Below are 18,511 nucleotides of genomic sequence, written 5' to 3'. Positions count from 1 at the left end.
CATGGGGAGTAGGTGCTGAGATGCAGCTAATAGTATGTCAACTTCTTTTAGCATTAACATTTATGAAGAGGGTTATCAGAGTTGATTTACTTAAATTGTTTTGTTTGTTCCTTCCAAAATTGTTTTGCTGGTGATACACAATTAAACTCAAAGTTTTTTGATTCTGAACACTCAATTTTACTTTTGACCAGAAAAAGCTAGTACTTGCTCACAGCTGATTTAATGACTCATATTCCAAGAAATCATAATAAAGCCTGGAAACCTGTTTAGAATATGGAATGCAAATTTGGTTATCTGACAACAATAACAACTTGCTATAGTAAAATATCCTAAGGCACTTCATAGGAGCATTATCAGACAGAATTTGACACTGAGCCACAGACACATTAGGGCAGGTGACCAAAAGCTTTGTCAAAGAGGTAGGTTTTAAGGAGCGACTTAAAGGAGGAGCAAGGTAGAGAGGCAGAGAGGTTTAGGGAGGGAATTCCAGAGCTTCGGGCCCAGGCAGCTGAAGGCACAGCTGCCAATGGTGGAGCAAAGGAAATAAAGGATTTCCAAGAGGCTAGAATAGGAGGAGCGCAGAGATCTCAGAGAATTGTAAGGGTGGAGGAGGTTACAAAGATAGAGAGGAGGCAAGGCCAGAGAGAGATTTGGAGATCAGGATGAACATTTTAAAATCGAGGCATTACCAGACCAATGTAGGTCAGCGAGCACAGGGGTGATGGGTGAGTGGGTCTTAGTTGTGATATGAGTAGCAGAGTTCTCATGGGATTAAGTAAATTTGGTTTCATCCATGAAAAAACAAATTGAGCAAATTCTGTGGAAGGAGTGGATTTCATGGGCTGAGAGGCCTTTTCATGCTTTGTATTCTTGAAGCCAGCTGACAACCACTGACTCCTATAGGGTTGCTTATGGTTTTCTGCAAAGTATCATGAGCCCCGTTTTGTACAGGGCAAATAGTGCAAGTAGCAGGAAGAGGCATCAATTGGGCTAGCACCTGTTGAAGATCATTCACTCCCAGCATTGGCACTAGAACATTAGTGTCACAGACTTGTGTGCAGTATATTGACCCGCCATGGTGTGAACAGGTGCAGAGAGCTCCACATTAAACAACTCTCCCTTCCTGACTGAGTAGTAATAATAAAAAAGTCTTAGCACAGTTGAGATCTGCAGAAATGCATTTACCCCAACTGTTTTGGGGGCCCAGTCACCATGTCGGCATTTATTGGCATATCATCGCAACTGGATCCGAGGTCTTCCTTCCAGAGCAGGCAGGCCTACTCCCTCTTTGTGACACTTCATGTTAATATCCCTATTTGCCAATTCCAAACACTCACAAGGATAGGAGTTCCTGCCTCAAGCCATTAGTGTTGGAAACGACACAAAGAGAAACAGCGAGGCTAGTCCAGTGTACGAACTGCCAAAGTCTCATAGGAACAGGCATGTGGAAATGGATGCCAAGGGGAGGGAAAGGATGTACAATGTAAAGGGATGAGGCAGGATTCAAGGAGAGGAGAGGGGCAGAATGCTTGGCACGGTAAAAATGGATCGAGAGGCAATTGGAGGCGGCGGGGGTGGGGGGAAATGGGAGGGGGGAGTGCATGGAGAGAGGATGGGGATTGGATGGGAATGAAAAGAAGAAATGTAAAAACTGATGGCAACAAAAGAGAGATAAATGGATGACAATAGAGGGAAGGGGGAATGTACGGTAAGCAAGACAAGAAGGAAAGGGGCAAAATCTGGGAATTATACTTTGAAGGGAAAAGAAGGGAGAAACTGGAACAGAGTTGGGGGGCGTGGAAGAGAGCTGGAGTGCAAACATCAATTCTAGGGGGAGGGTAGCGTACTGGCTTGAATGGGAAGAGTTGAAGGGGAGTACCTGTTTAACTAGGTTGGAGGGAGAGAATAATATTGAATTGATGAGAGAGAGGGGGAAAAGATTGCTAGTATGAACTGGGAAGAATGGAGAAGGGAGGGTTCCTGTGAAAGTTTGGGGAAAGCAATGGGGTGTAGTATTTCTGAATTGGGTCAAGAGGAGGTTGAATGCCTTTAGGGACTGGGGCAGCTATTTGTGAGGGTTAATGGTTGGCTGGAAAAGACCACTGAAGTAGCTTTTGGGTTAACCTGGCTGGTCTGTTGAAATACAAATGTCATTTTGCATTTCCTTTTTAAAATTTGAGAGTTATAAAAGTTCTTGAAATTAACCAGGAGGGATCATTTTTAGGATGAAATTTTCAATTTTCAGGGGAGCATGCCTCCAGACCTCCCTGGAAATGTGCCATCAACTTTGTGCCTTCAACATTTGAATTTCCGATTCAGGTTTTTGTGTATTTATGCTTTTTTTCACTTCCAATACAAGTGAAGGAATGTTGTGAATATCTACTACTTGTTAAGAAGCTTGTGTAACTATGTTTACACATGTCGATAAATAGCACTAAACTTTGTACTAGAATTAAAGTAGTAAGCAATAGAGCCCATGATCGTTACCACTGTTCTTGCATGTGTATGTGTGTGTATACACATATACAGGTATGCATGTAAGTGAATACTCTGTACATGCTTATGTCAACATGTTCACATAGGGATGTACAAAACAGAAACTGATCAAGGCCAGTGCAAAATGTAGTATGGGCTGCTCCAGGGGCACACTTTCTCCATTTTGCAAAAATCCTGTGGCTACTACAATCGGGATTATGAATATCTCCGGAGGCAGTTTGTTATCTGTCTGGTTAACCCTGTTGGTTTAGTCATGCTTTTGTGGATGTCTAGTTCAATTAGTGTATCCCAGCAAGACCGATGTTGTTGAGTGTTATACTTTACCGTTTCTCTTTCGGGTGCTCAGGTAGGTTGATGGTTCGCTGTTCTGAAATAAAGCAATATAGAAAAGTTTACAACAGAAAAAGTAGAAAAATAAACTTACCTTCAGGTAACTGACTTTCTTTAAAACTACTGCTTATGAGATTATTTTGAAAGAAGCTTCTTACTAGACAGCACAAGTCTTCATTAGAAGTTTGAAATTGAACATGTATGCCCAAATTCAAACATTGGCATTGAGCCTTTTATGGTGAATATTATGCTTATCAAGGTGAGGATTGTTTGTCCTTGGAAATTGAACTTGTTTCCATGTTTGGCACAAAAGTCTCAGCAGCAAGAGTAAACCTCCCTCTATTCTGCTCCAAAATGACATTTCAGCCCCAGAAGAGCACCTTCTACTGCAACAGTATTTCCTGCAGTAAGGCATTCTTGGCCTCTCTGAGTGAGATTCATAACCAATGCCAAATTGTGCTGTGGGCCATATCTAATAAGAAATGGATTGGGACCACCCAAATCTATTGCAGCAAGTATCTTTATATTCACAGGAGACTTTCATCTCACGAGTCTTAGAGAAGCATATGCCACTGTACTTACCTGGGATGGACAGAAAGGACTTCAGAAATCCAAACTGATCAGATTTGGAAGGATTCAGAAAATTATGATGTTTCTAATTAGATCCTATTTAGAGTCAGAAAGTAGTTTCCAGCTCAATACTACTGCTGATGGATTAATGCAGACCATGTTACTTGCTGGTCTTGCAGGAAGTCCTGAGATAGTAATTTCAATGCATTTCCACACTACAAGGAGGAAATTGTTTCCTAGTAGATAAACAGTGAAGGTGTTATCAAGTAACCAGAAGTAGACTGTGAGTTGTGTAACAAAGTTAAGAGTTTTACATTATCAAGAAAATGTTGTTCAAATTAAATGATAGAAATTTACATTTATTTTTACCAGATGTAAATGTGGTTTAGAGCTAATGTTTATTTTATGAGGTTCTGCAACAACAACTCTTCCTGAGCACCAAATAGATAACATATTAAAATTTCAAGATCTACAGAGTATTGATTGCGTCTTTTTCATCCCCTTCTGTTCTCTGCAGTAAGCACCGCCCACAGCAGAGAGTACAGACAAACAGATAAATAATCTGCTCCTTGGCATCTACGTTACCCTTTTGCCATCAGGATGTGTGTGGAATCCAGTGATTCTTTCTTCCTCTTCACGTGAGGAGACACATGGGGCCATGATTTTCATGGGGGGCACGGAAGGGTGTGGGAAATGAACCTGGAAAATCCATAGAAGCGGATGCCCTGCCGATCTGAACGGATGGGAGTTAATTAAATAAATCTATGCAGAGTCACCCCCGACAACCGGCCAGATTGACTACCTGGCCAGTGGACGGAGTGTGCATCTGGCAGCAGAAAGCCACAGCGCTGTATGAATGGTCCCCAGCAGTTAGTGGGGGTGGAAGGCTGTCGGCAGGGATCGGGAGACAGTAGAAGGCTCTGGCCACGACTTTGAATGGGAGGGGAGGATGCAGGGGGGAAGGTCTGACAAAGATCAGGATGGGGGTAGTCCGGCACAAGGGAAGCCCAAGGCCTCCTTGCGAGGCCAGGAGGAGCACTCCAGCCCCTCCTAGCACCAAAGAAAACCTAAAATAAAACTTTAAATCTTATCTTCTGGGCTTCTTTTGGCCAATGATCCGGCCTGCGGCAGATTTGCTTGATGAGGGAGCCGACATCATTCCTTTGTTCAGGTCACAGGTTGAAACTGCAAATTGGGTTCTAATGACATCATCAGACCTGATCTGCATATTTAAAGTAGGACACCACTTCCTTCCTGTTCACTTGCTCAAAACAGCACGTTAATATTGGGACAGTGTAGGAAGGCAGCTGGACAAGAGGGGTAAGTGACTCACATTATTTGAACTCTTCCCCACCCCATCCCATCCCCCGGCCGGTGGGGACAGTTAAAATTAAGGCTCTGGTTTCTGCTTAGCAGCTGTCTGCAAGCAGCATGATTGAGATCAGCAATCTAGTGGAGTGGGATGTCAAGCCCGCAACCCACCGCACTAACACCACTTGATGGGCCAGCACCCTTTGCCATCATAATGATTGATTGTATCTTAATAAAGATCCTATAAACAACATAGCAGTCAATCAGTAATAACAGAGTAACAAACTTTTATCAATATTATGAAAAAGAATTAGATGCTACAGAAAACATGCTAGATAACAACACAACATTTCTCATAATGGAAATTGTTGAAATATAATTTGGAAATGCATGAAAGCTTATTAACCAAACTTGCCGTTCCCTTTGTTACACTTGAGCAGAGAGACTGAACCAATTATTCTCCTTAAATTGTAGGTTAGAAGGCATGCATTCATGCCCTAGTATCTATAATGTTCTCGTAATACTGCATCTAGTTTTGGTTATCAAGACACAAGGGAAACATTCAAGCTCTGGAGGCAATGAACCATAAGTCACAGGGTTGATCCCCAGTATCAAAGGACTGAGCAAAGAGGGAAGATGAGAGAATCTAGGGCTCTTTAGCCTTAAAGAGGACACCTATTGCGGGACCTTAGAGAAGTATTAAAGATATTCAGCAGTAAAGAGACTGTTGGGCCAGTGCAATTAATTCAAGATAAACCAAGGCAGTAGGACAAGGCAGCATAGGCTCAAACTAGTGAAAGGAAAATTCAGGATATTTCACACAAAGAACAATGAATCCTTGGTATAGATTTAATGGACTTCCAGGAAGAGCAATGCTGATAAAAACATTTATTCAAGAGCCTATTAGACGATGTGATGGGGGAGGATAGGGACACTGTTGGTATTTCTCTTTTGAATAGATGAGCTAAAATGGGCTGCACAACCTTCCTCATCTTATTCATGTTGTGCTCGTCACATGGCTAAGAAAGTCTACAAGTTATGTGGGCTGGAGTGTCGATTTTCAGTGAAACTCACTTTAACCACCATACAGTTATGAAGAGGGATCTCAATTATTATTTACAAGGGTTCTCTAATTGTTAGTTTACACATAAATAATCAAGTATAAGCAAGCATCAAGCTTTAAAATAAAAAAAAATGACAACACAACAAAAAGAAAATTTAAAGCCACATTGCACTCAGTTATTTTGACTCCAACCCAAGCAATATTTGTTAAAATTAATACTGGCAATTTAGCAACAAGGCACAAGGACATGAAAGAGTAGCAGACACCATTTCATGCAGAATTGTGACAGCATTATCTGATTATGAGTGGTACTTACTACTATGGTGTAGCAGAGAGACTGATTTAGACAGTGAGAGCGCTTGAAGAAGGGATCGTCCACTGCTGAAAGCACCATCTACAGAGCAGGGGCAGACTCATCATAAAGAACAAAAAAAACATCTATGTGGGTGTTCAGTCACTGATATGTCAAATGCCCTAGATCTGCAATATACCATCTATCAATATAAAATAATGGATAGGCAAGAGGGAATTACAAAGGAACAGCCACTACAGATCATACATGATCTTAGAATGGTTTATGCACATTTTTTGAATAGGATTGTGTTACTGCTTTCTAGTATATTTGAACTGCTTTTTAAATGTATTCAATTTAATCTTTTATCTGTTTTAGTAGCATTCCTGGCAATACCTTATGAAGAGGCCTCACTATGTGCACGTTACAGGTATTGAGAGACAAAAGCACGCGCTACACCTATCACATGATGACAACAGTCAACTCCAATATAATTAGTAAATAAATCCAAAATAGTCTAACTTAGACTACTTCTCATTAGAAATTTGTTTTGTAATTATTCATATCTGGTACGAAGGTATCACAAGTCCGGCTACTGTCAATTTCATAACTATTGGCCTTGAATTCACGGTTGGTATGACGGAGTACTCTCAAAGTACGCCGTCCTACCACCTTTGAAACTGATCGCAAGTTCAGGATTGCCATACGCGCTAAATCCCAAACTTGTGAAGTTAAGTTCTGACTGCGCATTGGCTTCGCTGCACGTTTCACCGACCTATTCAAATCTAAAATTGGGCTAATTACCCACCTACTGCACATTAATGACCCTGAGAATGTTAATGTCTGGTGCAAACATGTGCAGGAGCCTGTTGCACAGCGTAAGGGGAGGGGAATAAGAAAATTGTATTAGTTTATGCTACAGTGAGGCACTGGTTGGTGTCTGAGTGGATACAAACTTTGAAAAAAACTTTCATTTGTTCGAGTTTGAAAACAGGGGCTATTTATGTCACTTTGTTTGCTGCCCAAAAGCCTTTTGTAGTTTCGGTTTTATTATTTCCCAACTTCTATTTAGAGAGAATTTAATTCACTTTCATGATTTCTTCATGTTATCAGATATTTAAACTCACGATTTTAGATTATTTAAATTAATCAGACATTAGTTAGTCTAATAGAAGAGAAACAAATTCAATACAACTATAAGACTGTAATTATAGGTTTGTGGATTATAATATTGGTTTGTGTATTAACTACTATTGCAATGATCATAATTTATTAATAAAATAGAATTTATGGATGCTAAATTACTTAAAATGAGTTGTGGGCAAATCAACAATCTCCTCTGTTCCTTGATTGGCTAAGAGCCAGGAAGTGACAGGAGCACCACCCCACATGATCTCAGGTTCGCATACACACAATGGTGTGCCCCTGAGATCAGTGGGCCACTACACTGCGCACAACTCTGCAGCGTTTAAAAACAACTTTTCAAAGGGGGGTTCACACGAGTTAAGTGTGGATTTCAGTCAGATGTCAGTGATCTGCTACATCGTAAATTCAGGACCAATAAATACAAATATTGGTAATGTTTGTGCAAGGTGAAGTTCATTGATGAAGGAAGTAAATGCACTAATTGCTTATTTCTAGATTCTCACTGGCCTCTTGCCCATGTAACATCCTGTGGGGGAAGGTCACATGCTTTGAACAAACACCCTTTTCACAATCAGCTGACAGGAGGATATCAGTAGATTCATGAGTCATAAATATCCATTTCCCCTCCCCTCCCACTTCTCCCCTTTAAATATGAGATTAGTTCATAAGATGGAAGATGATGTTCCTTTTCCTAATGCAAAGAACCTGACAGCCGGTCAATCCTTTGAGTCTCAGTTCCTGACAAATCTAGGTAGTACTCCAGTGCTGTAGTCACTCAGATACTTGACTACCTAACATCACATTGTTAAGCCAAAACTGCTAGTAATGTGTTCACAATGTGCTTTAGAAAACAAGCTGCTCACCCAAACAGTACTATAATGCAACTAATTATCTAACATTAAGATAGATTTGTACTTCAGCTTTGAGTCACTAAGCATTTTTAGATGAAATTTGTTAATTGTAAAATGATGGATGTAAAATGGAGAAGTTTTGCAGATGAAGACACAATGATGATGTAATGTTTCGGCAAACATTGCACAATAGATTTTTTTAAGCAATATCAATATTTCAATCTTCTAATATATTATTGCTCAGATTTTATTTGCACTAACCTTCACTGGTGGATTCAAACACACTAAAATCCCGTATGAATCGGGATTTGCTTTGTGAGACTTTAGGCGAGGAAAGGGAGTATGATCTCAGCCGAATCCCAGTGTCTTCAGACTCCTTTAGAGGACAAAGGGAAACTGCATCAAATGGAATATTCTGGATTCTACTACAAGACATTTCTATTTCAGATGTAAAAATAATCACCCAGCTTTCAGTTGCACTGAATTGAACTCAATGATTTTCCCCAAAATGTGCAAAAGGGTGGCACGACATAAGCGATTTTAAGCAGGTTTTGTAAATACTATGTTGCCATGACCAATTAAGTGGCTTGTCATATAAATTGCATTACCTTATGCAAATAAATATTATTCTCATCTCAAATCAAGAAATAAATGTGCCTTAATAACATTTTACACCAAGATCCTATACAGAGAAGGATTGTTGATTTAAGGTGAGCAAAATGATATAATCTACAAGTTAATAAATTCTGTGTGTCCTTTGTAAACTACCCATGCAAACCAATCCGATAGAGAATGCTTTCCATGGGCTGTGATGCTATATGGAGCCAATTGAGTCAAAATCATGCAAAAATCCATGGGATTTTATGTGAACATGGTCATGGATGGGAGCATGCAAAATTAGGGCTAATTTCTAATAATATATTGAAAAACCTTATTTGTATTTAACTACCTCTTGAAAAAAAAATATCGAGCCTGATTGTGCGGTCAGCGGCGAACAAACGGCAATAGTATTTCTTTACACTTACACTTGCCCACAGGCTTTCTATGGGCTTTTGCACTGGAACTTATTGCGATTAGAAAGCCATTTCCATGCAGTGCCCTCTACAGGGGATCTGGGACCTATGTGAACAGGACAAGCAACGATGTATGTCTTTAACCAATCAGATTGAAGAATTGTTACTGAGCAGTGCAGAGTCTGAACCAGGAAGTGTAAGTTAGAATATTTAATTCTATGCCAAATCATGTACAGAAAGGAAAAGAGGGAAAGAAAGATGGGATTAAGAGAGATAAAAGAGATAGAAAGAAACAGTTTATTAAAAATTGTATTTAAATTGTTTTTATTACTTTTAAATCTCCACAATAATTAAAATCTGAAGGAATGAGGCTCCATATTTGTAGAAGTTAATTTTCAGTGCAGAGGTTGTTTGGCAGTTATTAAGACTTATCACGTTGAAAATTAACTTACACTGGAATGGGCAAGCTCTAATTTTCTCTGGCAAGTTTAGTGCGTATCTATTACGCAAATACAGCAACTTCACGCCATTCCACATGTTTCAATGCAGAGTCTCTCAGCAAGATACTGTTATTTATTGCAAAGCTTCTGGAGGAGAAGGGCATCTCCGATAGCAATTTCCAGATTTCCATGTTTAACTGCACATGTGTGGTGGCTGGAAATTGCAGTCTGAATTACATTTTAATAACGGTGAGCACTGATAGCCTCACCATTATTTTTAACCACAAAATCCGGGCCATTTTCTTTTAAAAGCACAAGAGTTAAGGGGAGCAGGAACATCCATGTGATCATCATTTTGTTACATTGGTCCAGAGATTCCTGCCTCCTGGGTCCGTACTGAGTGTCCACGGACCCGGGAAGGCATCGAAAAATCCGGTTTTCAGTGTGCAATGTGCATGCGCTGAAAACCGGCTTTTCCGATCTGTCAAGTTTCTGGCTTGACAGATCTCCCGCATATTAGGAGCGAGGACATTTGCACGGGTAAGATTGTGGTATTTACGTACATCTTCCCAGCAAATGTCCTCAAAACTCTTGCGCCTGATAAAAGCAGACGCATAGCCTACTTTTACAGGCGTAAGAGTTAAAAAACGTACAAAAATATAAATAAAAGAATACATTTTTAAAACCCTGCCCAATACGTTACATTTATTTTTAACCATAATTAAAACTTTTTTTTTTAAATCGGCAAATGCTTTTTCTTTAAAAAACATTTCTAACCATTTTAATTTGTATTAGTGTATTTATGGGAGTTTTTTTTATGTTTTATGTAGTTTTTGTGTGTTTGGGGGTGTTTCTCATTCATAGTAATAGGAGATTCGGATTTACGAAATTCCTATTACTATGAATGAAAAAATACTTACCTGTGATTGAGTGTCCAGGCCCATGTGACTCCTACGGACATCCCGACGTGAACGCGCTCCGTTGTGCAAGAGGAGGAGGCCTCGAGTTCCCTCTAATTTATTTTAAGCCCGCGTGGCCTCTATCGAACTGCATGGGCCATTCAAGATTCCGCACATGCGCGGTTTATCTATTTAAAATCTGGCTGACCGGCTGTGCTGCCGTGCAGCTTAAAGGGAACACTGGTTAACACTAAATGAGGGTACCACAGCACCCTATTTGCAAAATGACTATTATCACCAAGGAAAAAAGAAAATATGGGAGAGTTACATGTTTTCCAGCTTGGTAATTGTATTTTTTTTTAATACATTCATGAATCTTAGGGGCCCAGACCCAGCCACTCTACTGAAATATTCTTTTCCTATCAGTTTTCCTTGCCAGGTTGAAATCGGTAGAGTAAAATAATACAAGGTGGAAATACATGAGCAACAACAGTTTTGAAGTCTGTTAGTTAACTGTTTGACTTTGGGTCAGCTCTCTTGTCTAAAAATGCCACAATCATGCAAAACACAATAAAGGCAAACACATGTGCGTACAAATAATTTTCGTGTCAAGTAACGCTTCCTGTTTTGATCAACTACCAGTTTTAAAAATTTATGAATTATTTCATGTATTACATATTTCCAGAAGGAAATCAGCATTATTTAACCTCAAAAGCTTTTTTCTAAAGTTGCCAATAACATGTTATATGCCAGCTTGAGTAGAGAATTTATTTCATTGGGATGTTTACTTTCGAGGTTGCCCAGATTAAACAATGATATTGGTTTACCTCCGAACTAATAGCATAATAGCATTCAACCTAGTACCTTTGGCAATAAGTTGCCAGATGAAGACATGGATTCAGATCCCCTGGCGTTTATCTCCGTTTCTTGGTGAGTTTCAAAAGAGTCCAGTTCATCTCCACTACTGGCAAATAATGCAACCGAGTTTGGAGACCTTGGAGGACATGAGCCCTGAGATCTATCTGAAACCTCCTCTCCTTCGCTGTCTGCATCAATGCCATCAAAACTGAATCTGCAAAAACAATTAGTGAAAAGGAGTCCACAGTCAAACCAATATTGCAAGATAATCCTTCCTTAATAATTCACTAAAAGCACTGACATTAGTCCAAGATGCAGCATTGCTAATTATGATCAATACATATCTAGATGACAATTCTATCCTGTTATCACGTGTAACCTTATGAGCTAGTAACCTTTTTTGCAGACAGTTGTTAGTGACCGACTAAAAGGTGACCAGTGATGGATTTGAATGTACAGCACAAGCATTTTACCATTTTAATTCAATAATTTGCCAAGGATACTATACATTATTTAACATTTCTCCTGCTCCTGGACAGCCGAAACAAAAAACTTAAAATTGCTTGAATTTTTAATGTTCAGATATAAATGAATAAATTATATTTAAAAGTGAAAAAAAATCTAAAACAAAATACAAAAAATGCTGGAATAAAGGACTACACACCCAAGGATGTTAAACTGTCTTTTCTTTTTACAAATAGCCAAGCAGGCTGTGATATTTACCTGGCAACACGATGGGAGCAAGGGTGTCTGGTACTGTGTGGGAAACCCAGAAGTAGCTGCAGAAACTCTGTTCGTGGCTTTTAAACTCAGCCACTGCATTTAAGAACATAAAGAACATAAAAAATAGGAGCAGGAATAGGCCACCTGGCCCCTCGAGCTTGCTCCACCATTTAATAAGATCATGGCTGATCTGATCATGGACTCAGTTCCACTTCCCTGCCTGCTCCCCATAACCCTTTACTCTCTTATCGCTCAAAAATCTGTCTAACACCGCTTTAAATATATTCAATGACCCAGCCTCCACAGCTCTCTAGGCCAGAGAATTGCACAGATTTACAACACTCAGAGAAGAAATTCCTCCTCATCTCAGTTTTAAATGGGCGGCCCCTTATTCTGAGACTATGTCCCCTAGTTTTAGTTTCGCCTATGAGTGGAAATATCCTCTCTGAGGGGGTTCGACAAGGTGGATGCATTATCTTATATGTTTCAATAAGATCACCTCTCATCCTTCTGAACTCCAATGAGTATAGGCCCAACCTACTCAACCTATCTTCATAAGTCAACCCCTTCATCTCCGGAATCAACCTAGTGGACCTTCTCTGAACAGCCTCCAATGCAATTATATCCTTCCTTAAATACGGAGACCAAAACTGTATGCAGTACTCTAGGTGTAGCCTCACCAATATCCTGTATAGTTGCAGCAGAACTTCTCTGCTTTTATACTCTATCCGCCTTGCAATAAAGACCAAAATTCCATTTGCCTTCCTGACTACTTGCTGTACCTGCATACTACCTTTTTGTGTTTCATCTGACATCTAGGTTTCTTGATCAATTAACACAAACAGGTGTGATGAAGACAGGCATGGGTCTATTTAAAGGAACATTGCAAAGATACCATTTGAAGTATAGTGGAGGTAGCAGAAAGATAGCTAGCTGTATACAATGGAGTTTCAATGTTCAAACGCTGCCACTCGCTTTAGGGATGTCTCCCCGGGTCTCCTGCTGGAAGATGCAAGGGCCTGCAGGGAGATTTTATTCTCTGCTGATGGGAGGAAGAAGCCAACCTAACTGGCGAAGAAGGTATTGCTGGAGATAGCAGAGGTGGTGAGCAGCAGGAGTGTGGTGCCATGCTCCTGGATACAATGCAGAAAGCGATTTAATGACCTGGTGAGTGCAGGAAAGGTGGGTAAAACGGCACATTCAACTACATCCTGATGTGCGTGTCACCTCAGCCTCCTCACTCTGCTTTTCCCAAGTCTACTTCTGCACATCACTCCTCACATCAATGTACCTTGCAGATGCACTCATTCCTCTCTGTCTATGCACTTCCTCACAACCCCATCTGACCACCGACATCATAGGCAGTCCCTCGAAATCGAGGAAGACTTGCTTCCACTCTAAAACTGAGTTCTCAGGTGACTGAACAGTCCAATACGTAAATTACAGTACACCGAGGCGTACGAAAGCAAGGGCCTTCACTAAACATTCGTAAGACAAAGGTCCTCCACCAACCTGACCCCCGTCATACAGCACTACCCCCCTCAGTCATCAAGATCCACGGCACGGCCTTGGACAACGTGGACCACTTTCCATACCTCAGAAGCCTATTATCAGCAAGGGCAGACATCGACAACGAGGTTCAACACCGCCTCCAGCGCGCCACGCAGCCTTTGGTCACCTGAGGAAGAGAGTGTTCGAAGATCAGGCCCTCAAATCTGCTTTCTGCATGCTCTCGGCAACGAGACTCGAGGTGCTCAGCGCCCTCCCGGATGCTCATCCTCCACTTAGGGCGGTCTTTGGCCAGAGACTCCCAGGTGTCGGTGGGGTTGTTGCACTTTATCAACGAGGCTTTGAGGGTGTCCTTGAAATGTTTCCTCTGCCTACCTGGGGCTCGCTTGCCGTGTAAGAATTCCAAGTAGAATGCTTGCTTTGGGAGTCTTGCGTTGGGCATGCGAACAATGTGGCCTGCACAACGGAGCTGGGCAAGTGTGATCAGTGCTTCAATGCTGGGAATGTTGACCTGATCGAGAACATTGACGTTGGTGCGTCTATCCTCCCAGGGGATTTGCAAGATCTTGAGGAGACACCGTTGGTGGTATTTCTCCAGCGATTTGAGGTATCTACTGTATATGGTCCATGTCTCTGAGCCATACAGGAGGGCGGGTATCACCACAGCCCATAAAGCTTAGTGCCAGATTTGGGGCCTGATCTTCGAACACTCTCTTCCTCAGGCGACCAAAGGCTGCGTGGCGCGCTGGAGGCGGTGTTGAACCTCGTTGTCGATGTCTGCCCTTGCTGATAATAGGCTTCCGAGGTATGGAAAGTGGTCCATGTTGTCCAAGGCCGTGCCGTGGATCTTGATGACTGGGGGGGTAGTGCTGTGTGACGGGGGTCAGGTTGGTGGAGGACCTTTGTCTTACGAATGTTTAGTGAAGGCCCATGCTTTCGTACGCCTCGGTGAAGATGTTGACAATGGCTTGGAGTTCAGTCTCTGAATGTGCGCAGACACAAGCGTCGTCCGCATACTGTAGTTCGACGACAGAGGTTGAAACGGTTTTGGATCTGGCCTGGAGGCAATGAAGGTTGAACAGGTTCCCACGGGTTCCATAGTTTAGTTCTACACCAGTGGGGAGCTTGTTGAGTACGAGGTGGAGCATTGCAACAAGGAAGATCGAGAAAAGGGTTGGCGCGATGACGCAGCCTTGCTTGACCCCGATCCAGATGTGGATTGAGTCTGTGGTGGATCCGTTGGTCAGGATCATGGCTTGCATGTCGTCATGGAGCAGGCGGAGAATGAGGACAAACTTTTGGGGGCAGCAGAAACGATTACTGCATCGCTGAAATCTCCCGGCATGCTCTCCTCCTTCCAGATGAGAGATGAGATCATGCCAATAGTGCTTCTTCGCCATACTTTCGTGCCTCAGCGGGGATTCCATCTGCTCCCGATGCCTTGTTCTTGAGCTGACGGATGGCCTTTTCTATCTTGTGCAGGGCTAGGGTTTTGCTTAGATTGTGGAGGGTAGCATGCTGCGGGATGGAGTTGAGGACACTCGTGTCAAAGGCAGAGTCTCAATTAAGGAGATCTTCAAAGTGCTTCTTCCAGCGAGTCGGGGTCCTTGATGTGTGTCTCCCTGTTCTTGGCTAGCAGTGGGGTGGAGCTTCGGGCCATAGATGGACTTGACTGCAGTGAAGAATCCTCGCACATCATGGCTGTATCTCCTGTGCTTTCTCCACCCCCATCTATTCTTTAGATCACGGGTTTTGTGTTGGACCTCGGCCAGAAGATGTCTGTGCGTGAGTTCTTTTAACGTGGGGTGGCCATTGCACATTGGCTACCATGCGGGCTTAGCAGAGTAAGATCTTGGTCCAGTGGCAAGGGGATCCAAGACGACTGGAGACCAGGCACTGCTGTATGAGCCTAGTTGCCACGGCGGGATGCGAGCCGTAAGCTCGGCGCTGAGCAGCACCCTTCAGTGAGGTGGTGAGAAAACCGAGGCCTGGCTGAGGGCAGGCATTGGGCTGGTCAAAGGTCCACTTTGTGGAAGGAGGAGAGGTCAAATAGGTCAGAGATTCTGCCTTTAAGTACGGCCAGTAGCCGGGTGGAGGCCACAGCATCGTTGGAGGAAGGCAGGCCAGGACGTCGTGGAGGGAGGGAGGCCTAGACGTCGCCGGAGGGGTGGAGGCCCAGATGTCGCCGGAGGTATGGAGGCCCAGACATCGCTGGAGGGATATAAGCCCAGATGTCGCTGGAGGTATGGAGGCCTGGGCGTCGCCGAAGGGTTGGAGGCCCGGACGTTGTCGGTGGGTGGAGGCCCGGACGGCGCGGGTGGGATGGAGGCCCAGATGGCACCAGAGGGAAGGCTCGTGCGTGAGGGCGAGAAGTGAAGGTAGGGCCCAAACCTGTGGTTGAAGCTCGTCGGAGGCTCACCGCCGTTGAGATCACCGGGGATCGGTAGGTTGCTGCAGCGGAATCGGCCAGTGGAGAATGAGAAGTGAGAGTCCAGTAGGAGGGACTTGGCAACAGGGAGGTCAACCTGGAAGGCAAGTCGAGATTGGGGGATGGGGGATGTACAGTGGGCCCTTGCAGCATGGATTTTAGGGTAGGAAAATTACTTTGGGGGGTCGTAGTTAGAACCAGAGGGCGCTCAGACAATGGAGACAAGATGGCGGATGGGATAGCAGCTCCCTAGGTAGCTGTCCCTGAACAAACCTTCCTCTGACCATCTGCTGCCATCCTGCACCTCTCTCTCCCTCAACCTTCCCATCCACCACTGACATTCACCCTCATCTTTATGCAATGTTACACCTCTCCCTTATAGTCACCCTCTACAGATATTGCCCAACCATCCCTTCCACTCCTTCCATGACTCTCACAAAAAGATTTCTTGTTTCCCTCCTTGCAGTAGAAGAGAGCACAGAACACTTGAGAGGCAGATAACCAGAAGTGGCCCTCCAATCATTGCCACACTCACAGCTGCAGAGGAGGATGAACTTGAGATAAGCGGAGTGTCGGTGTGCCTGGCGGTGTGGGATGGAGAGACGGGGAGCACCCAGCTAGTTGGTGACAGAATTAAATATCAGACAGCCACATGGCATATAACAGTCGCTCATGTTGACTTGATATCAGCAGCCAATGAAATATGTTCATGTGCATAATGTTCACTTAAAACATTCTTATGACAATTCTAATTCATGTCTTTAATCTCCCACAGGCACATCAGGTGTCCCACAGATGGTGGAGCCGGAGGAGGATGATGACTCCTTAGAGGAAGTCGCTAACTCTGAGGGTGCACCCTCAGAGGACTCATGCACACTATGCACCAGCGCAGTCAGTGGGAGCAACAAGACAGTTAGTTGTGTTGTCACCTGGTGTCTCACAGATCACATGTGGCGAAAGGGGACATAGAAGTGGGAACTCTGCTCAAAGTGCTCCCACTTCTCACCCTTTGCTCCTCCCTCAGTCGGTGTCCCACATGCTGTCTCGTGTCCCGATGGCCGAGTCTGCCTCTGCACAGGTGCAGGTGTCTTTGGCAGGGCCCTCATGAGCTCCAAAACCCAGAGGACGTCGGCCATGAGCATCTGAGCAGGGATGTGAGCAGACTGTCTCTATCTCTGCTGTAGCCACAGGGTTTGCACGTCATAGGAGTTGTAGGAAAAGGAAGATAAAAGATTATTAGTTGCACAAGGGTATGCACATGGGTGTGTTAGACAATGTACAAGTTTTTATCCACATATAAAATTATTTTTTTTGCACCACTTTCCCGTCTTGATCATTTTTACCTGCAGCTTGGCAGCTGGCCTTCCAGGTTCCGATGAATGGAAAGACAAGACATAAATTCGAGTAATGGGTGTCTGTGAAAGGGATGCATTGTTGATTGCAGGACTTCTTTCTTTTGTGGGGGGGGGTGGCGGTGGCAGAGGGTGGCAAGCATGTTCAGCATGTGGCTGCAAGATCGGTGCAGTGGTGCAACCTAACTAAATCTTGCCATGATGAGTCTATCCCGGGTATCAATGTGTGTCGCTGCTGGTGCCATGGCCACATGACTTTCCTTCGACTCCTCCTCTGAAGAGGCAATGTGCTCTGCGCCTTGCTTCTTTTGTAGCTCCAATCCTCGCTGCTGCAAAATGTTGTGCAGAGCACAGCAAATCACAATCATCCTGGACACCCTAACTGGTGCTGATTGAAGGGCTCATGTGGATCCATCGAGGCATCTTCAGCATAAATGGGTAATTTTTGGGTTGGCAGGTTGTAACTAGTGGGGTACCACAAGGATCGGTGCTTGGGCCCCAGCTATTCACAATCTATATCAATGATTTGGATGAGGGGACCAAATGTAATATATTTAATTTTGCTGATGATACAAAGCGAGGTGGGAATGTAATTTGTGAGGAAGATGCAAAGAGGCTTTAAGGGATATAGCCAGGCTAAGTGAGTGGGCAAGAACATGGTAAATGGAATATAATGTGGAGAAATGTGAAGTTATCCTCTTTGGTAGAAAAAATAGATAAGCATAGTATTTTTTAAATGGTGCAAGATTGGGAAATGTTGGTGTTCAGAGGAACCTGGGTGTCCTTGTACATGAATCACTGAAAGTTAACATGTAGGTACAGCAAGCAATTAAGAAAGCAAATGGTTTGTTGGCCTTTATTACAAGAGGATTTGAGTACAGTTTTGGTCTCTAATGTATTTGCTTCATGAATTCTTCACTTAAGAATTCATAGCAACATATTGCTATTAAGAACTAGTTGGGTTATTAACAAAGGTTTAACAATCACACTACAGATTACCAGTTCATCTATTAGGCTCACAACTGCATACCTCATCGTGGATGGCCTATCCTCAACTGACTGGAGGCTTGAGTCTTGTGAACATCACGTGACTGACTAAGCCACTCAATGCAATAGTTCTACAAACCTGTAAGGATACTCACAGATGCATACATTACAGTCTCCTTATGTATACTTGCCTTGGAGGGAGTGCAATGAAGGTTCACCAGACTGATTCCTGGGATGGGGGGA

At 43.2% G+C, this 18,511-nt stretch overlaps 1 protein-coding gene across 1 annotated transcript in view; it reads right to left on the bottom strand.

Annotated features, from left to right (window-relative positions):
* Window positions 1-18,511, bottom strand: part of arhgef28a (Rho guanine nucleotide exchange factor (GEF) 28a) — a 484,332-nt gene that overhangs the window by 256,851 nt on the left and 208,970 nt on the right. The window contains exons 11-14 of the mRNA XM_070876112.1: window positions 11,276-11,483; window positions 8,321-8,435; window positions 6,087-6,164; window positions 2,821-2,863 (exon numbers count right to left, since the gene is read on the bottom strand). Coding sequence (XP_070732213.1) covers window positions 2,821-2,863; window positions 6,087-6,164; window positions 8,321-8,435; window positions 11,276-11,483 — 444 coding nt within the window. The remainder of the gene's footprint in view (window positions 1-2,820; window positions 2,864-6,086; window positions 6,165-8,320; window positions 8,436-11,275; window positions 11,484-18,511) is intronic.

The sequence above is a fragment of the Pristiophorus japonicus genome, chromosome 1 (assembly GCF_044704955.1).
Source record: "Pristiophorus japonicus isolate sPriJap1 chromosome 1, sPriJap1.hap1, whole genome shotgun sequence".
NCBI classification, from domain to species: domain Eukaryota; kingdom Metazoa; phylum Chordata; class Chondrichthyes; family Pristiophoridae; genus Pristiophorus; species Pristiophorus japonicus.
This window is presented reverse-complemented; position numbering and strand designations above follow the sequence as displayed.